Source organism: Phoxinus phoxinus (genome assembly GCF_949152265.1).
Source record: "Phoxinus phoxinus genome assembly, chromosome: 17".
NCBI lineage: Eukaryota > Metazoa > Chordata > Actinopteri > Cypriniformes > Leuciscidae > Phoxinus > Phoxinus phoxinus.
The window spans coordinates 5,509,169-5,533,420 of NC_136892.1; the positions used below are offsets into that span (position 1 = coordinate 5,509,169).

General features: G+C 38.5%; 1 protein-coding gene across 2 annotated transcripts in view; it reads left to right on the forward strand.

The window, feature by feature from the left end:
* Window positions 1-24,252, forward strand: part of rad50 (RAD50 homolog, double strand break repair protein) — a 43,542-nt gene that overhangs the window by 18,030 nt on the left and 1,260 nt on the right. For both annotated transcript variants that reach the window (XM_079586794.1, XM_079586793.1), the window contains exons 12-23: window positions 1,464-1,621; window positions 2,205-2,380; window positions 3,508-3,745; window positions 6,386-6,575; window positions 7,749-7,875; window positions 10,004-10,197; window positions 13,504-13,614; window positions 13,790-13,882; window positions 13,987-14,100; window positions 18,231-18,358; window positions 18,621-18,845; window positions 23,787-23,872. In XM_079586794.1, the coding sequence (XP_079442920.1) occupies window positions 1,464-1,621; window positions 2,205-2,380; window positions 3,508-3,745; window positions 6,386-6,575; window positions 7,749-7,875; window positions 10,004-10,197; window positions 13,504-13,614; window positions 13,790-13,882; window positions 13,987-14,100; window positions 18,231-18,358; window positions 18,621-18,845; window positions 23,787-23,872 (1,840 nt within the window). The remainder of the gene's footprint in view (window positions 1-1,463; window positions 1,622-2,204; window positions 2,381-3,507; window positions 3,746-6,385; window positions 6,576-7,748; window positions 7,876-10,003; window positions 10,198-13,503; window positions 13,615-13,789; window positions 13,883-13,986; window positions 14,101-18,230; window positions 18,359-18,620; window positions 18,846-23,786; window positions 23,873-24,252) is intronic.

Here is a 24,252-nt window from a genome sequence, read left to right on the forward strand (position 1 = left end):
GTGTATATATGTATATATATATATATATATATATATACTGTATATATTTAATCACTATATATATATATATATATATATATATATATATATATATATATATATATTAGGGCTGTGCGTTAAACGCGTTATTAACGGCGTTAACGCAAACCCATGTTAACGGCGTCAATTTTTTTATCGCGAGATTAACGCCTAGCAAACTTTGTTGTTTTTGTCACATGCTTTTGCAGCAACTAGTAACGTTATTAAAACTACAACGCCACACCGGATCTAGCTAGACCAGAAACAAAACAAAACAACAGCACGCCGCACACACTTGTTTGGGCTTGCGAGCCGCCAAAGAGTGGACGAGAAGCGCTGCGCCGAGCCGCGTCTAGGACAACTGAGCGCGTCTAGCACATCGGACGCGCACTTTCTCCGTTTATGGCCAGCAATAAAAACGCAGAATGGCGCCGCCGGTGTGTGTGCACTCATAGAGAATCATGTGTTCGGATTTTAAATACGCGCCGCTGCGCTTCTCGTCCGGTGTGCGACTGCGACCCTCTTTAACGTTACGTTTTGAGTGGATGAATGATGAGCGCGAGACGCCGAAATGGAGGCCAATACGATTCTGAATGGAAAGTTTACTTTTAAAAAGTTGCCAAATGAGTTAGTTGACAAGACCAAAGTGATCTGTGTGTTTTGTCGTTGTGAACTGAGCTATCATCGCAGCACGTCCAGTCTGAAATACCACTTGATGGCCAAGCACACACACACACCGCTGATGCGATCTCAGCACACTCGTCACTATCAGTAACGTTACCTCGTCAGTATTTCTGTCACCCTTTCATTGATGTACAGTGTTACATTGTGTGAGAGATTATTTTCTCCAAGTGAGAATAGTGTGGAATTGAACAGATATGCCAATCTTGTTTTCAATAAAAAACATTTGCACAAAGCAAGCCGATCCACTTTTCCATGTTGATAAGAGCATTAAAATGAGAAAAAATAATGGGACAAAAAGAAATCAAGAGACATTTAGAATAGATAAAAATGTGCGATTAATCGCGAGTTAACTATGACATTAATGCGATTAATCGCGATTAAATATTTTAATCGTTTGACAGCCCTAATATATATATATAAACTGAGTGTGGCATAATAGCAAAGACAATATATGCTACCATTTTTAGAAGGATGAAGTTTGCAGATTTTTATATACAGTATATGGATTAACCAAATTATTCCCATTATTATACATTTATCAAAATGTGCTGAATCGGAGCAAACTGTAAGATATTAACTTGATGTCACTTAGGACAAAAGACATTCTTTCTAGGCAGTATACAGAATATACTGCACAGTAATGTCTGGATAGTGTGCTCTATATACTCAAATATATCAGTTTTATGATCAGTGCTTATGCCAGACAGTGGCTTGTTTATCAAACTAGAAAATAAATAGTTCATCTCTGCTTCGGATTCCAGATGGATAAAGAGGAGCAAGTGAGGAAGATCAAGTCGAGACACAATGAAGAGCTGGTGTCTCTGCTGGGACACTTCCCAAGCAAGAGAGAGCTGGAAGACTGGATCTACTCCAAAACCAGAGAGATCAACTCCACCAGAGAACGGCTCAGCAGGATGAAGTCTGTCACACTTTGATTTGTTTTTCTGCAAATGTTTATTACAATAAGCTAGAGAATGCCATAAATGATGATATTCAGTGTGAGGGCCTTTAATGTCTTATCCAGTCTTAATCAGAATTGAAATGTCTACGTGATAAGCGACATACACACATGCATTGACACTGATGTTACAGAAAATACTGGCCTTTGTACAACCACCCACATACTTAAATCTTATACATATTTGGTTTCGACTCTGGGTTCCTGAGGATCAGGTCATCTTCAGGTCAGTAGAACATGCAGTGTAGTTTTCAAATGGTGACGTTTAGCTTACACACGCGTCTAATATACGGCTGTCTATAGCAAATATGGCAGATATGACTTAGTAGTGTACATAAACTGTTCGTAAGTTCACACATCAATAAAATACATGTTTATGTGTAAATAATATAAGAGAATGTACAATTTTCCAAATGCTGTATTTGCACAATAAAATGTCATTATTCTCCAACTTCCTCCCAATAAATGTTAATACATACTTTGCAGCCTTCAGATAAATGAACTAGCATTACTATACAAGACTTTTCATTTTTATTTTTCGTAGTAAGGAGCTTGCATCTGGAGAACAGAAGAAGACTCACTTCATGGCAGAAATCAAACGTAAGGAAGAGCAACTGGTCAACTATGAAGAGAGACTTTTCAACGTGTGCGGCAGTCAGGACTTCCAGTCGGACCTGAGCAAACTGGAGGATGAGCTGGAGAAGTCCTCTAAACAGAGAGGTATGGTCACACTGATTCAGATCCACACTAAATATACATTCTGTGCTCAATTTGTAGGTAAATCTTCAGAATAATGCAAAAAAATCATATACATTTGGTAGAAAATGCTAATATAATGGACAAATCATACATGAACCCGTTAGGGTCGAGGGACGCGTTTAATGTATGATGGCCTTTGAATACTGCTGAAGTCTTTGAAGCTTTTCAGATGCAGATTCTGTGTGGGCCTGTTTGACGGTAAATTACTGTTTATTGGCAAACAGGATATAGACTTTCTTTATGCCAAGTATAGCAATGACTGTTGATATGAAGTATCAAGCTGGGACCCACAAAGCTGAGTTTATGTAGTCCACAGCACTTACACAACCCAGTATGTGTGCGAATTCAGAACATCCCTAGTTTCCTCAGTCGTCCGTGTTTTGATTGTGATTATCGGAAGTGTTGGGGAAAGCTACTTTGAAAAGTAATGTTACACGTTACTTTTGCGTTACTTTTTTTGCACCTGGGCTGGGCTTGTTTTTTTTTTTTATAACAAAAAAAGTTATATTTTTGGGGCAAATGTGAAGACCCTTTCACACCAAAAGTAAAATAATAAGCCTCAGGCTGATGGAAATGCAGATTCACTCCTGTACAGTGGAGGGGAGGGATGGAGAAAAAAATTTAACGCTTTATCAATAAAAACTAAAAAATCTATAGTCATTTTTGCTTATGGTTTAACTGAATCATCAAAGGTCAGAAGCAAGTACATTGGTCAATAAAGTGAGATTAAATGCATAAAAAAATGTTTTATATGCATAGTATTCTGATTCTGCATTTCATTGCAATATTGAATCTTTTTTTGTGCATGTGAGATGAGTAAATGCACATATTTAGTCTAGAACTACAATAAGTATCATGTTCACACACAACGCCTCTCACTTTCTCATGATTGGTTTCTCATGAGGACAGGAGAGCTGTCAGTCAATAAATGGGAAAACAAAGTAACTTGCGTTACTTGTTTAAAAAAGTAACTTAGATATTTTGTTGGAAATTTTAAAAGTGATGTTACTTTAGTAGTTACTTGAAAAAGTAATCTGATTACGTAACCCGACACTGATTCTCGGTGTCTTTTTGTCTTCTCTTGGCAGCCATGCTGGCGGGCGCCACCGCCGTGTACAGTCAGTTCATCAGTCAGCTGACGGAGGAGGGCGAGCCCTGCTGTCCCGTGTGTCAGCGCGTGTTCCCCTCAGAGGCCGAGCTCCAGGACGTCATTAATGACATGCAGTCCAAGCTGCGGCTCGTCCCAGACAAACTGAAGAACACCGAGCAGGACCTGAAGAGAAAAGAGCGCAGGCGTGATGAAATGATGGCATTGAAGCCCGTCAGGCAATAACAGTTTACTGTCCATTCAGTCATCCCGCTATTTATCTATCTGTCCATTACTCAATCTGTTTATCACTTTAACTATCCATCCTTTACTTAATTTTTATACATCCATCTTTTACTTCACCTATCCATCCATCTGTCCGCCTGTTTACCCCTTCATTCCTCCCATCCATCCATCCATCCATCCTTCTTCCTGTTTACCCCTTCATTCCTCCCATCCATCCATCCATCCATCCTTCTTCCTGTTTACCCCTTCATTCCTCCCATCCATCCATCCATCCATCATCCATCCATCCTTCTTCCTGTTTACCCCTTCATTCCTCCATCCATCCATCCTTCTTCCTGTTTACCCCTTCATTCCCCATCTATCCATCCATCCATCCTTCTTCCTGTTTACCCCTTCATTCCCCATCTCTCCATCCATCCATCCTTCTTCCTGTTTACCCCTTCATTCCCCATCTATCCATCCATCTGTCCGCCTGTTTACCCCTTCATTCCCCAACTATCCATCCTTCTTCCTGTTTACCCCTTCATTCCCCATCTATCCATCCATCTGTCCGCCTGTTTACCCCTTCATTCCCCATCTATCCATCCATCTGTCCGCCTGTTTACCCCTTCATTCCTCATCTATCATCCATCCGTCCTTCTTCCTGTTTACCCCTTCATTCCCCATCCATCTATCCATCCATCCTTCTTCCTGTTTACCCCTTCATTCCCCATCCATCTATCCATCCATCCTTCCTCCTGTTTACCCCTTCATTCCTCATCCATCCATCCATCCTCCTGTTTACCCCTTCATTCCCCATCCATCCATCCTTCCTCCTGCTTACCCCTTAATTACCCATCTATCCATCCATCTGTCCGCCTGTTAAACCCTTCATTCCCCATCTATCCATCCATCCATCCTTCTTCCTGGTTACCCCTTCATTCCTCCATCCATCCATCCTCCTGTTTACCCCTTCATTCCCCTTCTATCCATCCATCTGTCCGCCTGTTTACCCCTTCATTCCCCATCTATCTATCCATCCATCCTCCTGTTTACCCCTTCATTCTCCATCTATCCATCCATCTGTCCGCCTGTTAAACCCTTCATTCCCCATCTATCCATCCATCCATCCTTGTTCCTGTTTACCCCTTCATTCCCCATCTATCCATCCATCTGTCCGCCTGTTAAACCCTTCATTCCCCATCTATCCATCCATCCATCCTTCTTCCTGTTTACCCCTTCATTCCCCATCTATCCATCCATCTGTCCGCCTGGTTACCCCTTTATTCCTCCATCCATCCTCCTGTTTACCCCTTCATTCCCCATCTATCCATCCATCTGTCTGCCTGTTTACCCCTTAATCCCCCTTCTATCCATCCATCCATCCTCCTGTTTACCCCTTCATTCCCCATCTATCCATCCTTCTTCCTGTTTACCCCTTCATTCTTCATCCATCCATCCTTCCTCCTGTTTACCCCTTCATTCCCCATCTATCCATCCTTCTTCCTGTTTACCCCTTCATTCTTCATCCATCCATCCTTCCTCCTGTTTACCCCTTCATTCCCCATCTATCCATCCATCCATCCATCCTCCTGTTTACCCCTTCATTCCCCATCTATCCATCCATCCATCCATCCTCCTGTTTACTCCTTCATTCCCCATCTATCATCCATCCTTCTTCCAGTTTACCCCTTCATTCCCCATCTATCCATCATCCATCCTCCTGTTTACCCCTTCATTCCCCATCTATCCATCCATCCATCCATCCATCCTCCTGTTTACCCCTTCATTCCCCATCTATCCATCCATCCATCCTCCTGTTTACCCCTTCATTCCCCATCTATACATCCATCCTTCCTCCTGTTTACCCCTTCATTCCCCATCTATCCATCCATCCATCCTCCTGTTTACCCCTCCATTCCCCATCTATCATCCATCATTCCTCCTGTTTACCCCTTCATTCCCCATCTATCCATCCTCCTGTTTACCCCTTCATTCCCCATCTATCATCCATCATTCCTCCTGTTTACCCCTTCATTCCCCATCTATCCATCCTCCTGTTTACCCCTTCATTCCCCATCTATCATCCATCATTCCTCCAGTTTACCCCTTCATTCCCCATCTATCCATCATCCATCCTCCTGTTTACCCCTTCATTCCCCATCTATCCATCCATCCTTCCTCCTGTTTACCCCTTCATTCCCCATCTATCCATCCATCCTTCCTCCTGTTTACCCCTTCATTCCCCATCTATCCATCATCCATCCTCCTGTTTACCCCTTCATCCCTTCATTCCTCCATCCATCCTCCTGTTTATCTCTTCATTCCTCCATCCATCTGTCCGCCTATTTACCCCTTCATTCCCCACCCTTCGATCGATCCATCCGTCCATCCATCCACCTGTTTACCCCTTCATTCCCTCATCCTTCCATCCATCCATCCTTCCTCCTGTTTATCCCTTCATTCCCCATCTATCCATCCATCTATCCTCCTGTGTACCCCTTCATTCCTCCATCCATCTGTCCGCCTATTTACCCCTTCATTCCCTCATCCTTCCACCAATCCATCCTTCCCCCGGTTTATCCCTTCATTCCCCATCTATTTATCCATCCACCCCTTATATTGATATTGATGAATCATTTTTGTACTGACAGGCAGTCCATAGTGGAGCTCCAGGAGAAAGATCTGCCAGAGCTCAGAAATAAACTCCAGCGTGTGAACCGAGACATTGAGAAGCTGAAAGGAGACACTGAGGAGCAGGAGACGCTGCTGTGCACACTGATGTCTGAGGAAGACACCGCCAAGGCCTGTCTGCAGGACGTCTCCCTCATGGATCGCTTTCAGGTCTAAGCTCTTCTCCAGCCAGCCCAAACACACAAAATAAAATCCAGTAACATGCAGCACGTCAGAACAACACAACATATACAAAAGACTTATTTATTTATCACATAGAACAGTCAGAACACTGCAGTTTTGTGATTCTTATTAAATATACACAATACTGCTAGTTTATTATTTAATGAATCTGAAGTTTTCTAAAGTCATATAGTAGCTTTATGAAGAATAGAGCAAAAGTTGTTATCCGGTTGTAAAGGTGCACAATTCAGGATTTTCGGTTACTTAAACTCGGCCTAAGAGGAGCAAACCCGGGAACATGAGCCATGAGCAATTTTGCAACAAAAAAATAATAATAATATTTTCTTGTATTTATCATGCATAAATAGCATTGTGTATACAAAAGAACAGTTACGTTAATAGTTAGATGACTGCTTGTAATTTGCGAGCGAGTTTAGTCATCATCAGTCTAGCTCACTAATAAACAATTACGTGTCATCATAAAAGCATAACATAAGTATAATGCCTAGTATTCTGACGGATTACAGATAGCTGTTAACAAGGCGTCCTCACCTGTGCCACGCATCATTGTTGACTGGGGCTACACATTATATATACACATCATTATCAGCACATACCACAGGAGTTCAAGAAGAAAATATGAAAATATAGGCAGTAGTGTATCTCTAGACACAAACACTGCTGCACACTTCTAGTGGACCATAAATCGTGATTGAGAGGCATTATTTTTGTATTAGTCTATACTTCTTTTTTTTTTTGGAAAATCCTGAATAAGTGCACCTTTAAGTGTGATGTCATACATTGCAGTTTCTAGGTCCAAATGCTCCTTTGGATCCCAAAAGCAAACAAACTGCTACACTCATGGTGTGCTGTACTACTCCTGAAAAAATCACGATCTTAACCTTTATCTCCATAGAAATCTTTTTTCTATGAATGATAGAGGACAGAGTCCAGAGACTATAGTGTTCTCCTTGGTTTTTTAAAAAGCTTAGCTTAAAGGTGTGCTATAAATAGTTGTCATAAATGGCTTTATATATATATTATTCTCACTTGAAATAGAGTAGAAACTTGGAGCCGGAAACAGTAATGGATGTGTCACAACTTAACAAGCAGTATTTTTATTGAACTGTGCGTAATCAGAATGTTTCCTGTCATATGTAGCTTGACCTGAAGGATGTGGAGAGAAAGATCGCTCAGCATGCAGCCAAGCTTCAGGGAGTTGACCTCAGCCGAACCATGACGCAGGTCAGCCAGGAGAAACAAGAGACCCAACACCGCCTGGACACCAGTACGTTCAGCTCTTTATGTAGAATACAAAGCACTTTTGGTGAATCTCATGTGAATGTACACTCCTGTTCAAAAGTTTGGGGTCTGTAAGAGTTTTTGAAAGAAGTCTCTTGTGCTCACCAAGGCTGCATTTATTTGATCAAAAATACAGAAAAACATGTGAAAAATTATTACAATTTAAAATGTTTCTGTTTTAATATATACATCTATAATAGTGTAATTTACTCCAGTGATGCAAAGCTGAATTTTCAGCATCACATGATCCTTCAGAAATCATTCTGATATGCTGATTTGGTTCTGCTTAAAACACTTGTGCTGCTTAATATTTTTGTGGAAACCATGATACTTTTTTCAAGAGTCTTTATGGATATAAAGTTCAAAAGAACAGCATTTCAAACCGCATTTGAAATCTTTTGTAACATAATAAATATCTTTACTGTCAATTTTAACCTGTTTAAATAGTCTTTTGCTGAATTAAAGTATTAATTTCTCGTTTTTTTTTTTTTTATCTTACTGACCCCAATCTTTTGAATGGTCATGTACATCAATTTAAACATTTGTCATTTGTTCTTTGATATTCTTATATTATATTTATATAAATGTATAAGGGAAATTGTATATCCTGGGTACTATATAAACAGATAGACAGAACGACCAACCCGGATGGATGGATGGATGGATGGATGGATGGATGGATGGATGGATGGATGGATGGATGGATGGATGGATGGATACTAATAGTAAAAAATAAAAGGTCTTTTTTTAAATATACTTTTAATCACTTTCACTACTTAGGGTGGGTTGCACCAATAAGGATTACACTTAGAGGTGGACAAAGTACACAACTTCCTTACTTGAATAAAAGTAAAGATACTACTGGTCAAATATTACTCTGTTACAAGTAAAAGTTGTAAAGACCGATTTTCCCTTAAGTAAAACTACAGAAGTACTCGTTTTTAAAAGTACTTGGGATAGTTCACCCAAAAATGAAAATTCTGTCACCATTTACTCACCCTCAAGTTGTTTCAAACCTGTATGAGTTTCTTTCTTCTGTTGAACACAAAAGTAAATGATGAAAGAATTTTCATTTTTGGGTGAACTATCCCTTAAATTATAAAAGTAAATGTCAATGCATTGTTTTATTATTGTTGCATTGTTACATGTAATACTTGCCTTATGCCTCTGAATCTATGCCTGCCTACCCTCATATCAATATCAAATTTTTTTTCTAGAACACAGTTCCAGTAGTGGGATTGAATAAGTCACTCAATAACGTCCAAAATGGTTTCGGACACCCAAATGGCTGTTCCCAGTTTTTTGTCTTTTAGTATGAATATGTTAGCCTTACTGTTATCTATAAGCTAGTGTGCTCCAAAACAGTAACAAAATTTGCATTTAGAAGACCAAAGCCAACGTTGAAAATGAAAATCAGGTTAATGTCAGAATCCCATGTCAGATTGAAGTTGTATTGTGGTTGAAAATTGTGTTGACGTCAGAAACCAACAACAACTTTTCAACTACACTGCCGGGAAGAAATAAGACGAGGAAGATGCAAGACAAGATGAATGTAGAGCTGTTGGTCTCGTTGGTGTCGGAACATAAAGAACTATATGACAAATGTGCCAGCGACTACGCGGGGTATTTCTGTTTTACATTAAGCGCCATCTAATGTCAGGGAATGAATTTGCATGTTCACTCGGCTCATCGTCAGCGAAAATGGCTTGGGTGTGAACACAAAAAACGCGTTGAAAAACGCTGACGAATAATGCGCGCCAATATTCGTCCCGGTGTGTACGGCCCTTTAATCTCTGCTTTAATGTTTTAAGTAGTTATTTGCTGTTGATGTCATGATAAATAATCTAATGATACAGTAGGTCCTCAATTTATTTTGATGTCTGCTTGCATTGTTATGATGTAATAATATAATATAATATAAACTGCATGCATTGTTAATATAAAAGTATTAGTAAAATGCTATTGAAATTAATTTTAAATGTAGCATGTCACACCACAGCAAATGTCAACAAAATATTTTGTCAAATACCCAAATACTGGTAAAATAAGTTCTAACACCTAGTGTATATGACCCTGTTTATCCCTGTGTCTCATGTGGTGCTCCTCGTGTTCAGCCTGCAGTAAGATCGAGCTGAAAAGGAAGCTGATCCAGGACCAGCAGGAGCAGATCCAGACCTTGAAGAGCAGCGTCAACGAGATCCGTGGAGAAAAGCTCCTGATCTCCAGCAACATGCAGAAGCGCCAACAGTTGGAGGAGCAGTGTGTGGAGTTCTCCACTGAAATCCAGACGCTCCAGCGAGACATTCGAGTGAGGAGCGCCTCTCCACTACAATGTGCCTTTCATTCATAATGAGAAAAGTTCCCTTTCATAGGTTCACTCGACACAGCGTCATTAGCTGACATTATCAAAACCCTCCAAGTATGACGATTGTCTGAAACCTGTATAGAATCGCACCAATTCATTGGCTGATTGTGCTTGCACCGGTCACTAAGGCATGTGTCACCATTTGCTTTAAAAGGATGTGATCATGGCATCACTCCTCAGATTTCTCTTCTTCAGAAATCTGAGCCATATTCCCTCAGTTTCACAGACAAGGCTGAAGTGTAGTCCCAGACTAAAATACATGTTTGAGCGGTTTTAACTGAAATCAACTTGCACTGACATATCTTAAAATAGATCAGTGCCATTGGTTTGTCTCAAGATGCACACAAGTAATGTTTTTTCCTAAGGCATGTTTATAAAAGCTACCTAAATGTCCTAAATTAACTAAGGCCTAATCCTGGCTTAATCTAAGCCCTGTCTATGAAACCGTGTGTTTCTTCCGATTTGAATGGATTCATCGTCTTTTGTGTCCATCAAGTAGATTATTATCCTCTGGGTGAACACAATGGCATTTCGTAAGTATGTGGCTGTGTCCTTTTTTTATTACGAGCGAGGACTCGCATGATAAGTGCCTTTAATGACTTGTCAGCACTGCAAGGATTTAAAAATTAAAGTGCTTTGTTTTTTCTGAGGAAAGAATGATTGGACACCCCCCCCCCCCCCCCCCCCCACCCCTAACTAGTTCTGCTATTGCTGAAGTGCCGCATGAATTAAAGCTTAGGGATCCGATTGTTGAGTTAGGGGAGAGTGGAGGCTATTAATTTCTATGTCATACTTTCTCTTTCGCTCTCTTTCTCTCTCTCGATTGCATGCTGAAAGCCTTTCCGGTTGAGTTTGCACATGATGATTTGTGTGCAGATCTGGAGGCTTGTGGTGCTATCTATTTCGATTTGGAGAATCATTATGATGTTTTGTCCACAGCCCAGTTCGTTGGCAGTCCAAGAAGTGTGTTCTTCTTTATCCTTTAAATGGACAAATTTGTTGGATGTTGTTTCTCCCACTGTGGATAAGCTTGGAGGAGACAACACAGGCTCAAGATACAGGAGCGATTCAAGGCCACCTAAAGCATATCTGCCCCGCAGGCCTTTGCCTTTCTTCTAGGATCTCCATCAGGGTATATCAATCACAAACTCGGATGCTTCTTAGTTCACCACTATCTCTAAAACTGTCTCTGAGATGTAGGTGGTTGAAGGTGCACTTGTTCCTCAGATTCAAACCGAAGATTAGTTTGTTACGATCTATCTGAAGGATGAGTATTTTTGTATTCAATTTGTCCAGAGGCACAGGAATTTCCTCAGGTTGGATTTGACCAGTTTTTTTTTTTTTTTCTCAATTGGCCCTGGCTCTCCTTATATATACATGAAATGTATGAAACATGCTGGTTCTAAACTACTTTGATCATTTAAATTTGGTTCTGATTTGCGGGAGCTTGAGTTGAGACGACAACCTTCAGAAAGGATAGGATGCCCTCTACGAGACACATATGTGCCTACAAGTGTTGTCTTATTGCATTGTGGTGCAGAGATTAACAGTTGGATCTGATTCACTGCCTGTGGGTTGACTCTGGTTTTCTGCTTTATCAAGGTGTGAGGCAGCCAAGACTTTTCTGCTCTGTACATGTTCCCTCATTGGATTTATCTTTTTGAAAGGGTTAATGGATTCTCCATTTGAGCCAATGGAAATCAGCTTTAGAGAAGAGTCTGACACTTAAGTCAGTGTTGTTATTGGCTCTGTCCTCTCTTAGGAGAATCTGAGATATACAGGCCTGGCAAAGGTCTTGTTATGACCTAGGTTAGGATATATACCCAATGTTGTATCAACTTAATTTTGTTCCTAGGTTGTAATGTTAACCATTCCACCCTTTGAGTCTTGGGATAATGTAAAAATGTGCATAGGCGTTTCCCAGTTAAGAGTATTTAAAGTTGATTTTGTTGCTATGTGGAAAACAAATCCAACAGTTACAGAATGCACCGGTGCGTTTGTCGACCCCAGAGAGTTAAAGGTTTATGTTGACCATACAAGCCAGTGGTGTAAGTCTGAGCAGCGGATGTTGCATTGGGTAAGAAATGCTATTTGTAAAGCTTATGAGGTGTGTGGGTTATCTTCCCTATTATCTGGACACTTTTATCAGATTTTATAATCTTGATATTGACCTGACCCCAGGTTCCCAGTTTTGTTTTGTTTTTTCTTGCTTTTTGCTTGTCAATGTTTTATGTTTAGCAGCAGTTACCTTGTAGTGTAGTGCTGTGGTATACTCAGGGTGCGATTTGTGAAAAAAACAGAGGGTGGGATGTTTTGAAACATTTTTATGCATAAAAATAAATCATGCAACATGAACTTTATCACTGCATTTGCAGGAAATGTAAAATATTTTTTCTTATTAACTCATGAAGCAGCCTAACGCACTATTTTTACTCTAATAGCTTATCTTTCCCCACAATTTTTCCACAGAACTGTGATCATGAAATAACGTTAACTTTACATTGTGATGCTGAGCTAGAGTGAAATGATAGAAAAGACAGATGCATTATCTGTGTTAGGAATTGGCCTCATTCGCGTGAACTGGACGCGCGAATGAGGCTATAAGCCCCGCGCCGCACTAAACGCCTCATTCGCGCCGCAGGACCTCTAGACGTGCGTAAACGCGTCTTTACATTGACTTAACATTGAAATCACTCGAGCCAGACGCTCAAGAGTGAGTGAGTAATCTTTTTTTTTAAATAAAATTGACTTTAATCAAACCACGGATCCGTGATAAGTCTCGCCACTATGTAGTAGCACTATGATCACTTTGAGGGGGAGATAAATTTATCCCCACCGGGGATACAAATAATTAAGCAGAGGCAGAGATACATTGACCAGAAAGGGAGAAATCCCACGCATCCCCCCCGGCAAATCGCTCCCTGGGTATACTGTTCCCAAAGCTTCAGCTCCTGACTCAACGTTAAATGAACCCATGAAAGGAAACATCTAGGTTACTTATGTATTCATTCAGTAAGAATGCATCAAATGATAAAAAATGACAGTAATATGCATATTAGTATAATAGTTTAATGGCTGCGGAAAAACCAGCTTTGCCATCACAGGAGTAACTTACATTTTAAAAATGTATTAAAATAAAAAACAGTTATTTGAAATTGTAATATTTCACAACAGTTTTTACTGTGTTTTTGATCAAATAAATGCAGCTGTGGGGTGGGCATAAGATAATTCATGATTTGTGTTTATTAGGATGCAAAGGAGCAGATGTCTCCTCTTGCTGCAACTCTGGAGAAGCTCCAGCTGGATAAACAGGACATTGCAAAGCGCAGGATGCAGAAACAGGAAGAAGGGCAAGAAAAGGTGTTGGTTAATTTGTTTTTGCATTTGTGTTTTAGGTGTTATGTGACTTATTTATGTTTACTGTGAAATTATTCACCACAATGTATTACATAAAAGGTTGTGGATTTTTACTTTAATGCAAGACAAAGTCATTGCTTATCATCAGAGTTGACTAAAGCTTTATACTTTCTTTTAGATAAATTCAATCAAGGAAAACGTTAAAAACGTGACCCTCCTTGAAAGAGAGATCACCAGGTACATTGAAGAGGGCAAAGACAGCTACAAAGAGGTACGACAAAATAATGTGCTTTTAATAATCTCTTAGCTTTCGTTTCCTAATAAATGCAAGTATTTTTTCCCATTTATTTTCTTTTTTTACTTTTTCTTATTTAGCTAAAAGAAACTGAGCTACAAGAGGTGGACAAACAACTACACGAGGCTGAAAAACAGCGAGAGAAGACCAATAAAGACATGGGCAACATCCGACAAGATATTGACACTCAGAAGGTCAAGCAAAGCTTCATGTGTTTTTGCTTTTGTTGTTGCATAGGCCTATATATACACAGTTGTAATCTAAATTATTCAACCCCCGTTGCAAATCAGATTTATTGGCAAAATGTACAGACTTCCAGCTGTTTGCAATGAACAAATCAAACAAAGGTAATTTAAATAGCTCAACACAACAAATGTTTCTAGTAGTTTCCCCAAATTCAATTGAAAATGCAACTTTTAATGACTTCTGCAGTCTCACAATTATTCAAACCCTTAATGGCAAGCATCTTTATTACTTAGTAGAACATCCTTATGCTGTTTTGACCTGCTGCAAACGAGATGTTTAACCAGAGCATCATTTTTCTTAACTTATTTCTATGGATGTTAAAAAAGAAAAACAGCAGGTTGTGATGTCTTTCATATATGCCATGCACATATTGTCACTTAAGAATCTGCTCAATAAAAATATACTGTATTTTCCGGACTATAAATCGCTCTGGAGTTTAGAAATTTAATTCACAAAATCCAAGACCGAGGACAGACATTTAATCTGGAAAGGCAAGTTATTCAGCTCCACAATACCACACAGAACAACAGGCTGAATAGGTGTCCGGTATGGTAACATAACACATTAACAGTTATTCAGCTACACAATAGCATAAAGAACATATACTTGGGAGGCTGAATAGGCTAAATTAATATAAGCCAGCGAGTCTAACAAGTTACCGGTAAGCAAGTTCACCAAGCTCCCGCGATCTCATTCCACAACACTGAATTCTTCCTCCATGTCACTTCTGAACAACTCCGCCAACTAGAGCGCCCTCTCGCGGCTGTAGACGGTAATGTTTTCTCTTGGTTCATCTCAGTCAGAATGAATTAATTTTGATATATAAGTCGCACCTGACTATAAGTCGCAGGATCAGCCAAACTATGAAAAAAAAGTTTGACTTCTAGTCCGGAAAATACGGTACATAAAATGTAAAAAATAAAATGTGACGCTCATCAAACCTAGCCAGTTCAGATATTTCATGTGTTCTAGCTCAAGCACTCCTGGTGCAACTAATGAAGCCCTTGATTAGTTGCATCAGGTGTGCTTGAGACAACACCTGTTTTGCAGATTTGTGTTGTTGTGAGGGATTCTATTCAGGGGGTTGAATAATTTTGAGACTGCAGAAGTCATTAAAAGTTGCATTCATGTAATCTCAGATGGACTTGATGATGGTGAGATCAGATCTTTTGACCCATATAACCTTGTAAACAGTGCTTTAAGATTTTCAAGCAGTGAGTGATTTTCTCTTTTTCTTTTGTTCTTTGATTGTCCTTAAAGGGATAGTTCACTTTAAAATTAAAATTCTGTCATCATTTACTCACCCTCAAGTTGTTTCAAACCTGTATTAATTTATTTCTTCTGCTGAACACAAAGGAAGATATTTTGAAGAATGTCGGTAACCAAACAGTAGACAGTACCCATTGACTTCCATAGTATTTTCAGGGTTCCCGCGGGGTCTTAAAAAGTCTAAAATTCTGAACTTTAAATTTAAGGCCTTAAACCGTCTTAAAAATGGCCAGATTTTCAGCCGAGGTCTTAAATTTAATTTAGTCAGGTCTTAAAAAAGTTTTACCCTCGTTCATTTCCTGAAATGCTGGCCACAGAAAGTTATTACAAAGTAGCAAAAAAGTATGGAGTCGTAGCCTTCAAAGCGGAGCTGTAGCAGGGGTCTCTGACACGGCGCTCGCGAGCTGCCAGCAGCTCGTGCCCTGATTGGCGGTAGCTCGCCAAGAGGCTGTTCACATATTGCGTCTTTTGCGCGCTCAAGTTCGTTATTTCAAATTTAGGCGCGCGCCAAGCGCACTCATATTAGAAGCAATGCGCCATTTTTTCCAGGCGGAGTGAGATAAAAAAAAAAAAGCTCAAGTTTTCAGAATTCTGCAAGCGCACCGCAGGTCATGTGACAAGAACTAACCAATCCGCTTCACCCTTTCCGTAACAACATTGAAAGCTCAGTCAACATGAAGGATGGGGGTGCACCGTGCACCCAAACACTACAGGTGTTTTTCTCTTCTCCGTAAATAAATAATGGCTACAGCAAGCGTTTATCAGTGGTGGAAATCCATTAGCTAGCTACTAAAACTTCGTCGTTGTGGAGAGCGCAGTGCATGGTTGCATAGCAACGACAGACGCAACGGGAAAATCGGACCAAATCTTACTATTAATAATAAAAGATAAGCTAATGTGCATTGTAAATGTCAGTCATTTATCTTTTTTTGACATTAATTCTATAAAAGATTATTTAAAGGCTGAAATACGTGAGGTTTATCTTTTTATAAAACCTTTTTTGTCAAAACGTTATTTGAACTTGTACATTAGTAGATAACATGTTGCAACACACTCTTAAAATCTAGCCATCATTTTTTACATTATTATTTTAATGTTTATGTAAACAAAAAGTGCATATTGATGCTAATTGTATTTGTTATTTGCTGGTTAATGCGTCATGTAGGTCTTAAATTTAAATCTTTATGGTCTTAAAATGTCTTAAAAAGGTCTTAAATTTGACTTACTGAAACCTGCACGAACCCTGTATTTTTTTTTCCTACTATGGAAGTCAATGGGTACAGTCTACTGTTTAGTTACTGACATTCTTCAAAATATCTTCCTTTGTGTTCTGCAGAAGAAAAAAAATTAATACAGGTTTGAAACAACTTGAGGGTGAGTAAATGATGACAGAATTTTAATTTTAAAGTGAACTATCCCTTTAATGACAGACTGCAGAAGGTTTATTAGGCTGCTGTCACTTTAAGACCTGCCACACATGACGTGGATCTGATACACATTTTATCACTCTTATCGCAACTCTTTACATTAATTTGGATGTTTTTCAATGCATTTAGTTGAGTGGTAATTTAAAATCGCTAAATTATCGCTGATTAACCAGCTGAGCACACCTGTCTGAATGCATGTTGTCGCAATGTGCTTACATTTCTGTTTTTTTCCTAACAAGGAAGTAGAGCTCGACCGATATATCGGCAGGCCGATATTATCGGCCGATATTAGGCATTTTCCAAACTATCGGTATCGGCATTTATAATGGCCAATAAATGAATATTTCAAAAAAAAAAAAAAAAAAAAAAATCGGACGAAACAGCCTTCAGGGATATTACAGGCACACACGCGCGCGGTCTCTTGCTCTCTCTCCCTTTCTGCTCTGCCGTGCACGCGCTACACGGTTTGGAAGCACAGTCTCGCGGGCGCGCTCGCTCTAGATTCCGGAGATTTTAACTAATTCGCGGGCATCAGTGAGCCGCTATCAATATGCGGGAGAGTCCCGGAACTTCCGGGAGGCTATTTTTTTGGTGCTCCCTCAGCTCTTGATGCCTTACGGACAGCGCGTGATGCGCGTGGTGGGAGCTGCGGCACTGGTTAAGTGAGTTCATGGGGAGTTGGGCACGAAACATATACATTCATTGCTTGAATAACAATTAAAATAACATCCCCATCAGTTGTCATTCAGCCGCAGCATTAACGAGTCACATAATGGATTTAGATCGCTAAATAGTAGGTTTTAGAAGGCAGGCAGCAACTGATGATTGAAAATGGTTTGATGTAGCTTGATGGAAAGAATTTAAAAAGTGCAGGTAAAGGGATAAGCAAGCTGACATTGTAGTATACCGGAATATAAGACAAGGTTTTTTGTCCTAAAATAGGTTGAAAAATGTTTGTTTTTTAGGTTGATAAAAACCTTTATCTTGTTTAATGATTATATAAAAGTCATGATGATGATAGTAATAATGTCATTTTTATTTATTTTTTTGTAATTATTACTCTCAATAGTAATAATAATAATAATGCTGGTGGTAGTAATAGTTGTGGCTGTAGCAGCAATCATTTTATTTGTATGTTTATTACTAGAAATAACTAATGTTAGGGAAATCTGTTGATGTTTTGTTGCGCATTTCTGAATTATTATTATTTTTTTAAATATCGGCCGATATATCGGAATATCGGATTTTAAAACCAACAAATATTTGTATCGGTATCGGCCTTCAAAATCCTTTATCGGTCGGGCTCTACAAGGAAGCATGTTTTTCTGTTTCCATTTTTTATAAGGATATATGATTGTGTGATGATTTTTTTTTTTTTACAGGTTCAAGAACGCTGGCTACAGGATAACTTGACCTTACGGAAGCGTGTGGAGGAGCTGAAAGAGGTGTCTAGAAAACGTGAGGCTTTGCTTAAGGAGATGGGAAACATGCAAGTCGTGCAGTTGCGCAAGTATGAGATCACTTATACCTCTTATATGCAGCTACCAAGTGCCAGTTAGGAAGTCCTGACGATGTTTGACACTTTCTGAAGCTCATAAGACTTTATATGCCGAGTATGTTCTTTGGTTACCATAACTCTAAATGAATCTCACTAACTCACTAATAGATTTTGCTACTTGCTACTTTAATGTCAACTAGTTTGTTTAAATGTTTACAAAGGGTGAGTTCAAATGAGTGTGTGTATTTTAAAGAGTGTATCTTCTGTTGTCAAGTGAGCGGCGAGAAGTGGAGAGAAAGTTGGAGGACCTGAAGAAGAACCGCAGTGTGGCTGTCGGTCGACAGAAAGGCTACGAGGACGAGATCCTCCGTTTTCGTAAAGAGCTCAATGAGGATCATTACAGCCGGGCTGAGGATCTCTACAGAGACAAAATGATTGTCATGAGAACAACAGAGTTGGCCAATAAGGACCTGGACATCTATTATAAAGCCCTAGACCAGTAAGTAGGTTTTGTTATCAGGGGTTTTCTGAAGGGTAATTTCAGGTGGCGGTTTGTCAGAGTGTGTAGGTTTGGTTTTGATGTGGTTCGGCAGACAGCAAGAAGCAACAATCAGCAACAGGCCATGTGTGCGATTACCTAGACTGAAGGAAGTCTGACTCAACTTTTAGCAGTAGAATCATCACTAACTGGTGGGTTTAATATCACAGGGACTCCCCAAAAAGATGCTAAAATGCTTACCATGTTATAACCATAGCAATGGTTATCTTCCTTGTTAAGGTGTTGATTTATAGGTAAAATTATTTTGTAGTGTATACAAAATTTGGTCCAAAACACTATATTACACACCTTTTTGTATATTTCTTCAGAAACTACTAAGAAATCGTTCTGCAGATGAGATTATACAAAGCGTTTTACGTAAGAGAAACATAGAAGAAGAAAAAATCATACAAGAGCAAACAATAATCACTGCAATACCCAGTAAAGTTAGAGGAAGCTACAACATAGGTACAAATGCAGAAAAGTCATAATTTTTTTTTTATTGTTATTGTATTGTTCTCATGACATGAGAAATCAAATTTTGACACATAACAGGTCTTTTTACCATTAAAATACCCTAGAAGTTTGTCCATTGTCAAAACATTGTCCTCATTAAACCAAAAAGCATTTAACCGAGCTACAAAAGCAGTTGTTAGGACATTACGTGGTCTGTGATGTCACATGGGCAAATACACTCGCATATGATATTTTTCTACACAATTGTGGGACCTAGTACTAACACTAAACTCAGGTCCTTGTGCAGCTATACTGCTTCAGATCATATTTTAATGTTGATTCTCTCCTGCATGAACACTCAGTTTACTAGATCTTTGTACAATTTACATTAATTTGCTTCGTCCAAATATGAGCTCATTTTCATCGGTCTCTGTTCTGCACAAATGTACAATTTCAGCAACAATGATAAAGCATTTGAGCATTATTATTAAAAATGGTGGTCAAAATGATGTTGCTGGTTTCTGTTGAGGAATATACAGAGGAAGTCACAAATCATTGTCGTTGGTTTAGATCGGTATCGTCCTGTGTCTTCACAGAAGTTACATCAGCAGGCCTGTGGTTGTCTGAATTGTTCTGCCGTCATCAGCCTATCTACAGTGCAGAGGCGTTATCCTGACTTTTCAGACATTAATCTTCAATGTCTTATGCTTATTCTTTAAGATATTAAGTTTAAATTGTCAATGACTTTACTTTTATAATAGATCACAGTTGTCAGTATAGTCATTTCACTCCAAATATTGAATAATCAGTACATGACACAGTAGCCATAGTGGTCTCTTTGTCACTCATTGCTGCTCCATTGTGAATAAATTAATTAATCAACAGCATTTATTGCATAATCTCTATTGTAGACTGTATTCAGTTTGCACCAGAAATAGCAGGTTTAAGGCCACATTGTGCAACTCTCTTAAAACCACGACAGATTCTTTCAAAGTTTGTGTTTGTCACATTGCTTCTAGCAAACGCCGGATATGGCTTATCAGTAAATAAATAAAAAATGTGGGGGGGGTTAGTCAGCACTAGTCTGTATGGAAGATTAAGCAGACACTTAATATGTATTGATCTGCAAGTAAGACAACTTTTATTTTATTACCTAAACTTGTAATGCATTGATACTACTGATAATTGCTGATTAATCAATAACAAAATATACCATATAGTAATGTGTCATGATATTGGAATTCGATACAATACCTTGAAAAATATTCAATACCATTTTTGATACCACAGGGAAAACTGCCATATACAAGCATACAGATACTTTGTTCTCATAATTTTTTGATAATTGGGGTAGTTTTGGGTAGTCGCTTACACACACAGCACAGGGAGGCTTTATTTGAATTGTTGAACTGCATTTACAAAAAAAAGACAAACAGTCAGTAATAAAATAAGAACAAATAAACAAAATGCAAATGATAGCACAAATAAATACAATATAATGCATAGACAAATTAAATAAACATGGATTTAAATTTTTCAGGTGGATCAGGTATGTAGTTTTCAGGTATGAAATGCAAAAGTAATCGTAAAATAACACTGGATAGTTTCCATTGTAAAAATTAAATACAGATTGTTGCTTACAATCAAAGTCACAAAAGTTATTCAGTTAAGAGCAGTGAGTGATTTTCTCTTTGTCTTCTGTTCTGTGATTAACATGACAGCTGCAGGTTTATTAGGCTGCTGTCACTTTAAGAGCTTATGCACTGATCCAATGTTACACAACATGCGTTTTCTCTCACCTATTTGGCTTCCTAGACTGACTGTATTTACCTGAATAGCAAGAACTAAGACATTTTCACATAGTTTTATATGTATTTTGCCGTTTAAGCAAAAAAATCCATGAAAAATAAGTAAATTTGGTACTCTTGTTTGTAAATTTGGTAAATTTGGTACCACTAAATTTGGTATATAGATCAGTGGTGCAATGCGCAATACAAGCACAATTCAGCTGAAGCAAATGTTTTTATGAAATCTAGTTGAATAAAAAGTACACTATTATGCTTTGAAATGTAGTGAAGTAAAAGTTTCCCAAAATAAAAATACTCTGATAAAGTACAGATACTTGAAAAATTTACTTGGGTACAGTAACAAAGTAAAAATACTTAGTTACTGTCCACCACTGGGATAAAATTATTTGAGTCACTAATTAATAACCTGAAGTTAGTTAAAATTCTAAGCCTATGAAAATATTTAATTAATAATTAATTTTATTAGTTCAAATACTATCAAAAATGTATTTAAGCACAAGTATGTTGTACATCATCACATAAGGATTTAGGAGAGAGGGAAACTTATTTGATGAAGGGCCTGGACCCCGCAGGCCTCCTAGTGGCACTGACCCTGGCATTCACACAGAAAACAGTCTTTCCTTCTGAAATATATAGTTGGGGTTTACATTTTGAGTATTCCAGCCATCCAAAATATCTTATAGATATCTGCTGAAAATTGTAGAACCAGATTATTTCATTTGAAAGCCCATGTTGGTCGACCACCACTGGTACCAAAAACCAAACCTGTGTAAGAAAAAATGATGTGGACGTCGAAGATCTCAAAAATGAAGTTTATTACAGCAAAGTAGTGGCAAGGTACACAAAAGCACCTTGGGTTCACCAGCGTCAGAATGAACCCAGAACATACAAATCTCAAACCTTTTATCCTAATACAGTTTACAACTCTTAATGTAAATTAAGTTGCTCTTTTTGTGACAGCTGTGGTCTGTATGTTAATCAAGTTGAGACACCCCCTTGTCTGAGAAGATTCTCTGTGTCCCATTCCCATTCTACAATTGATTACCATTTGTTCAGGATATGATCAACCCAAATGGTCAACTCTTAATGTAAATTAAATCAGAACAGCAAAAAGTTTAGGTAATACAATCTATCTGAAGTGATCACATCTTTGATCTTCTGTTAGAACGGTCAAATGTTTTACGGTGACAAGCTATTTGAAGTCCCTGGAATCAAAATGGTGGTTGGTTGCCCTCTGTGATACTATTTATTTACATATTACTGAGATTGGATGTAATTGTCTCTATATGATAATTAAGCTCTTTTAAGTGAAGGAACATTCTGATATAAATGTATATATTGGAGTGGAAGTTGGATCGGGGCAGACTATAATTTCTTACACCTGGTACCAAAAACCAAACCTAACTGTTTAAGTCTCTATAACTGCCAAGTACTGTCACTTCAGGAGATTGATTGGAAACTTGCCAAGGCTGAGAATTGGGTTCATGCATGTGACGTCACTTATATTCTCTATAGCTGATCAAATGGAGGCTTTACACAGACAGCTGTCCTTAGCATTCTGCTTTCTAGGCCGTTGATTGGATGTAGGATGGTAAAGCAGTTTTCTTCTAATGTAATATATTGAGCCACATATCAAACCAGCTGATCCGTTCTTCTCACCATGATACCATCATTGCTGACTGTGCAGAGGAATAGAGGAAGTGTGGCAATCTGATATCACACACCATTTGAGATGCAAGATTTCGGCTTATATAAATTCTAATAAATGGATGAGAAAAACCCTAATGGTCAAAATTACAGTATTTTCTCACATTTTCTGAAATCCAGGGTGGTGTCTTCAAAAATCTGGTGAGAAATATAATAATAAATGCATCTCTACCACAGCGAAGCAATGATTGAAGAGGTTTCGTTTTGTGGCGAGCCAGTTTAGCTGCTGGTATTGGTGAGCTACTTCACTGTGAAATGTCACATAATGCTTTGGAATAAAGGAGAATATTACATTACTGCCCGGCCAGAAAAAAAGTTGATGTTTGGATTTTAATTGGAAAATAAAGAGCATATGACTTGATCATTAATCATTATTGCAGTGATCATTATGTTTCTAGCATATATCTAGTTATATGTTTGGGAACAGTTCTTCTAACCCTAATCGATGGATTGTGTAGCTTTTCATTTCAAATTCACGATCATGCATACTCTGAGTATAGGGAGCGGCAGCACATTTTACAAGATATTTGTCAATGACACTCAGGATTTGTTGTGCATCAAATCCTCCGCCATCGTCCTGTCAATCATCTCTCCTTACTCTCGTCATGTGATCAGTGAAATTGACTCCTGCCACTCTGCAGCTTGTGCTGTATGGAGCAGAGAAGACGCTTTCCATTTATAATTGTAGCATCTGTTGTCCAATTGAAATAAATGGTTTTTATTTAAATAAAAAAAGCAAAACTACAGTGGAAGTTTCACACGTTGTAACACCGGTAACAAGGCAAGCATGCACAATTAAATAACCAATATCGTCGTCAGATACCAATTTTATTTTATTTTTATCTCTAATATTAGATGGTAATTGATTCGATACAGATATCGTGCATCCCTAGTATATATGAATATTCATTAAGCTGTTTTTTTATTACAGAACAATAATGAAGTTTCACAGCATGAAGATGGAGGAGATTAATAAAATCATCAGAGATTTATGGCGGAGCACATACAGGGGACAAGGTCTGCCTTTACACACACATGTTTGTCTGCAATTATGGCTTTGTTTTCATGAATCTTGATAAGGCGTCAAATCTTTGTTTGATTGTTTTGAGACTTACTATATACAGTCAACCCTAAATGTATTTAGACACCTTCAACATTTCTCACATTATTTCGGTTTATTCGCTATAGTTTAGAAAATGGTAATAAACTATGACTAGAACTCAGAGTTATCAAATCAGCTGATATTTCACTGGTTTTGGCCATCCTTCTGTTAGACTGTCTCACAGATGAATTAGATTGAATTTTAACTACACAATTAGATCATTCCAATTTAGGTCAACCAATTAAGCCATGCTTAATTTTGTTCAGTCTGTGGTATAAAAAGGCAATTAAAGAAA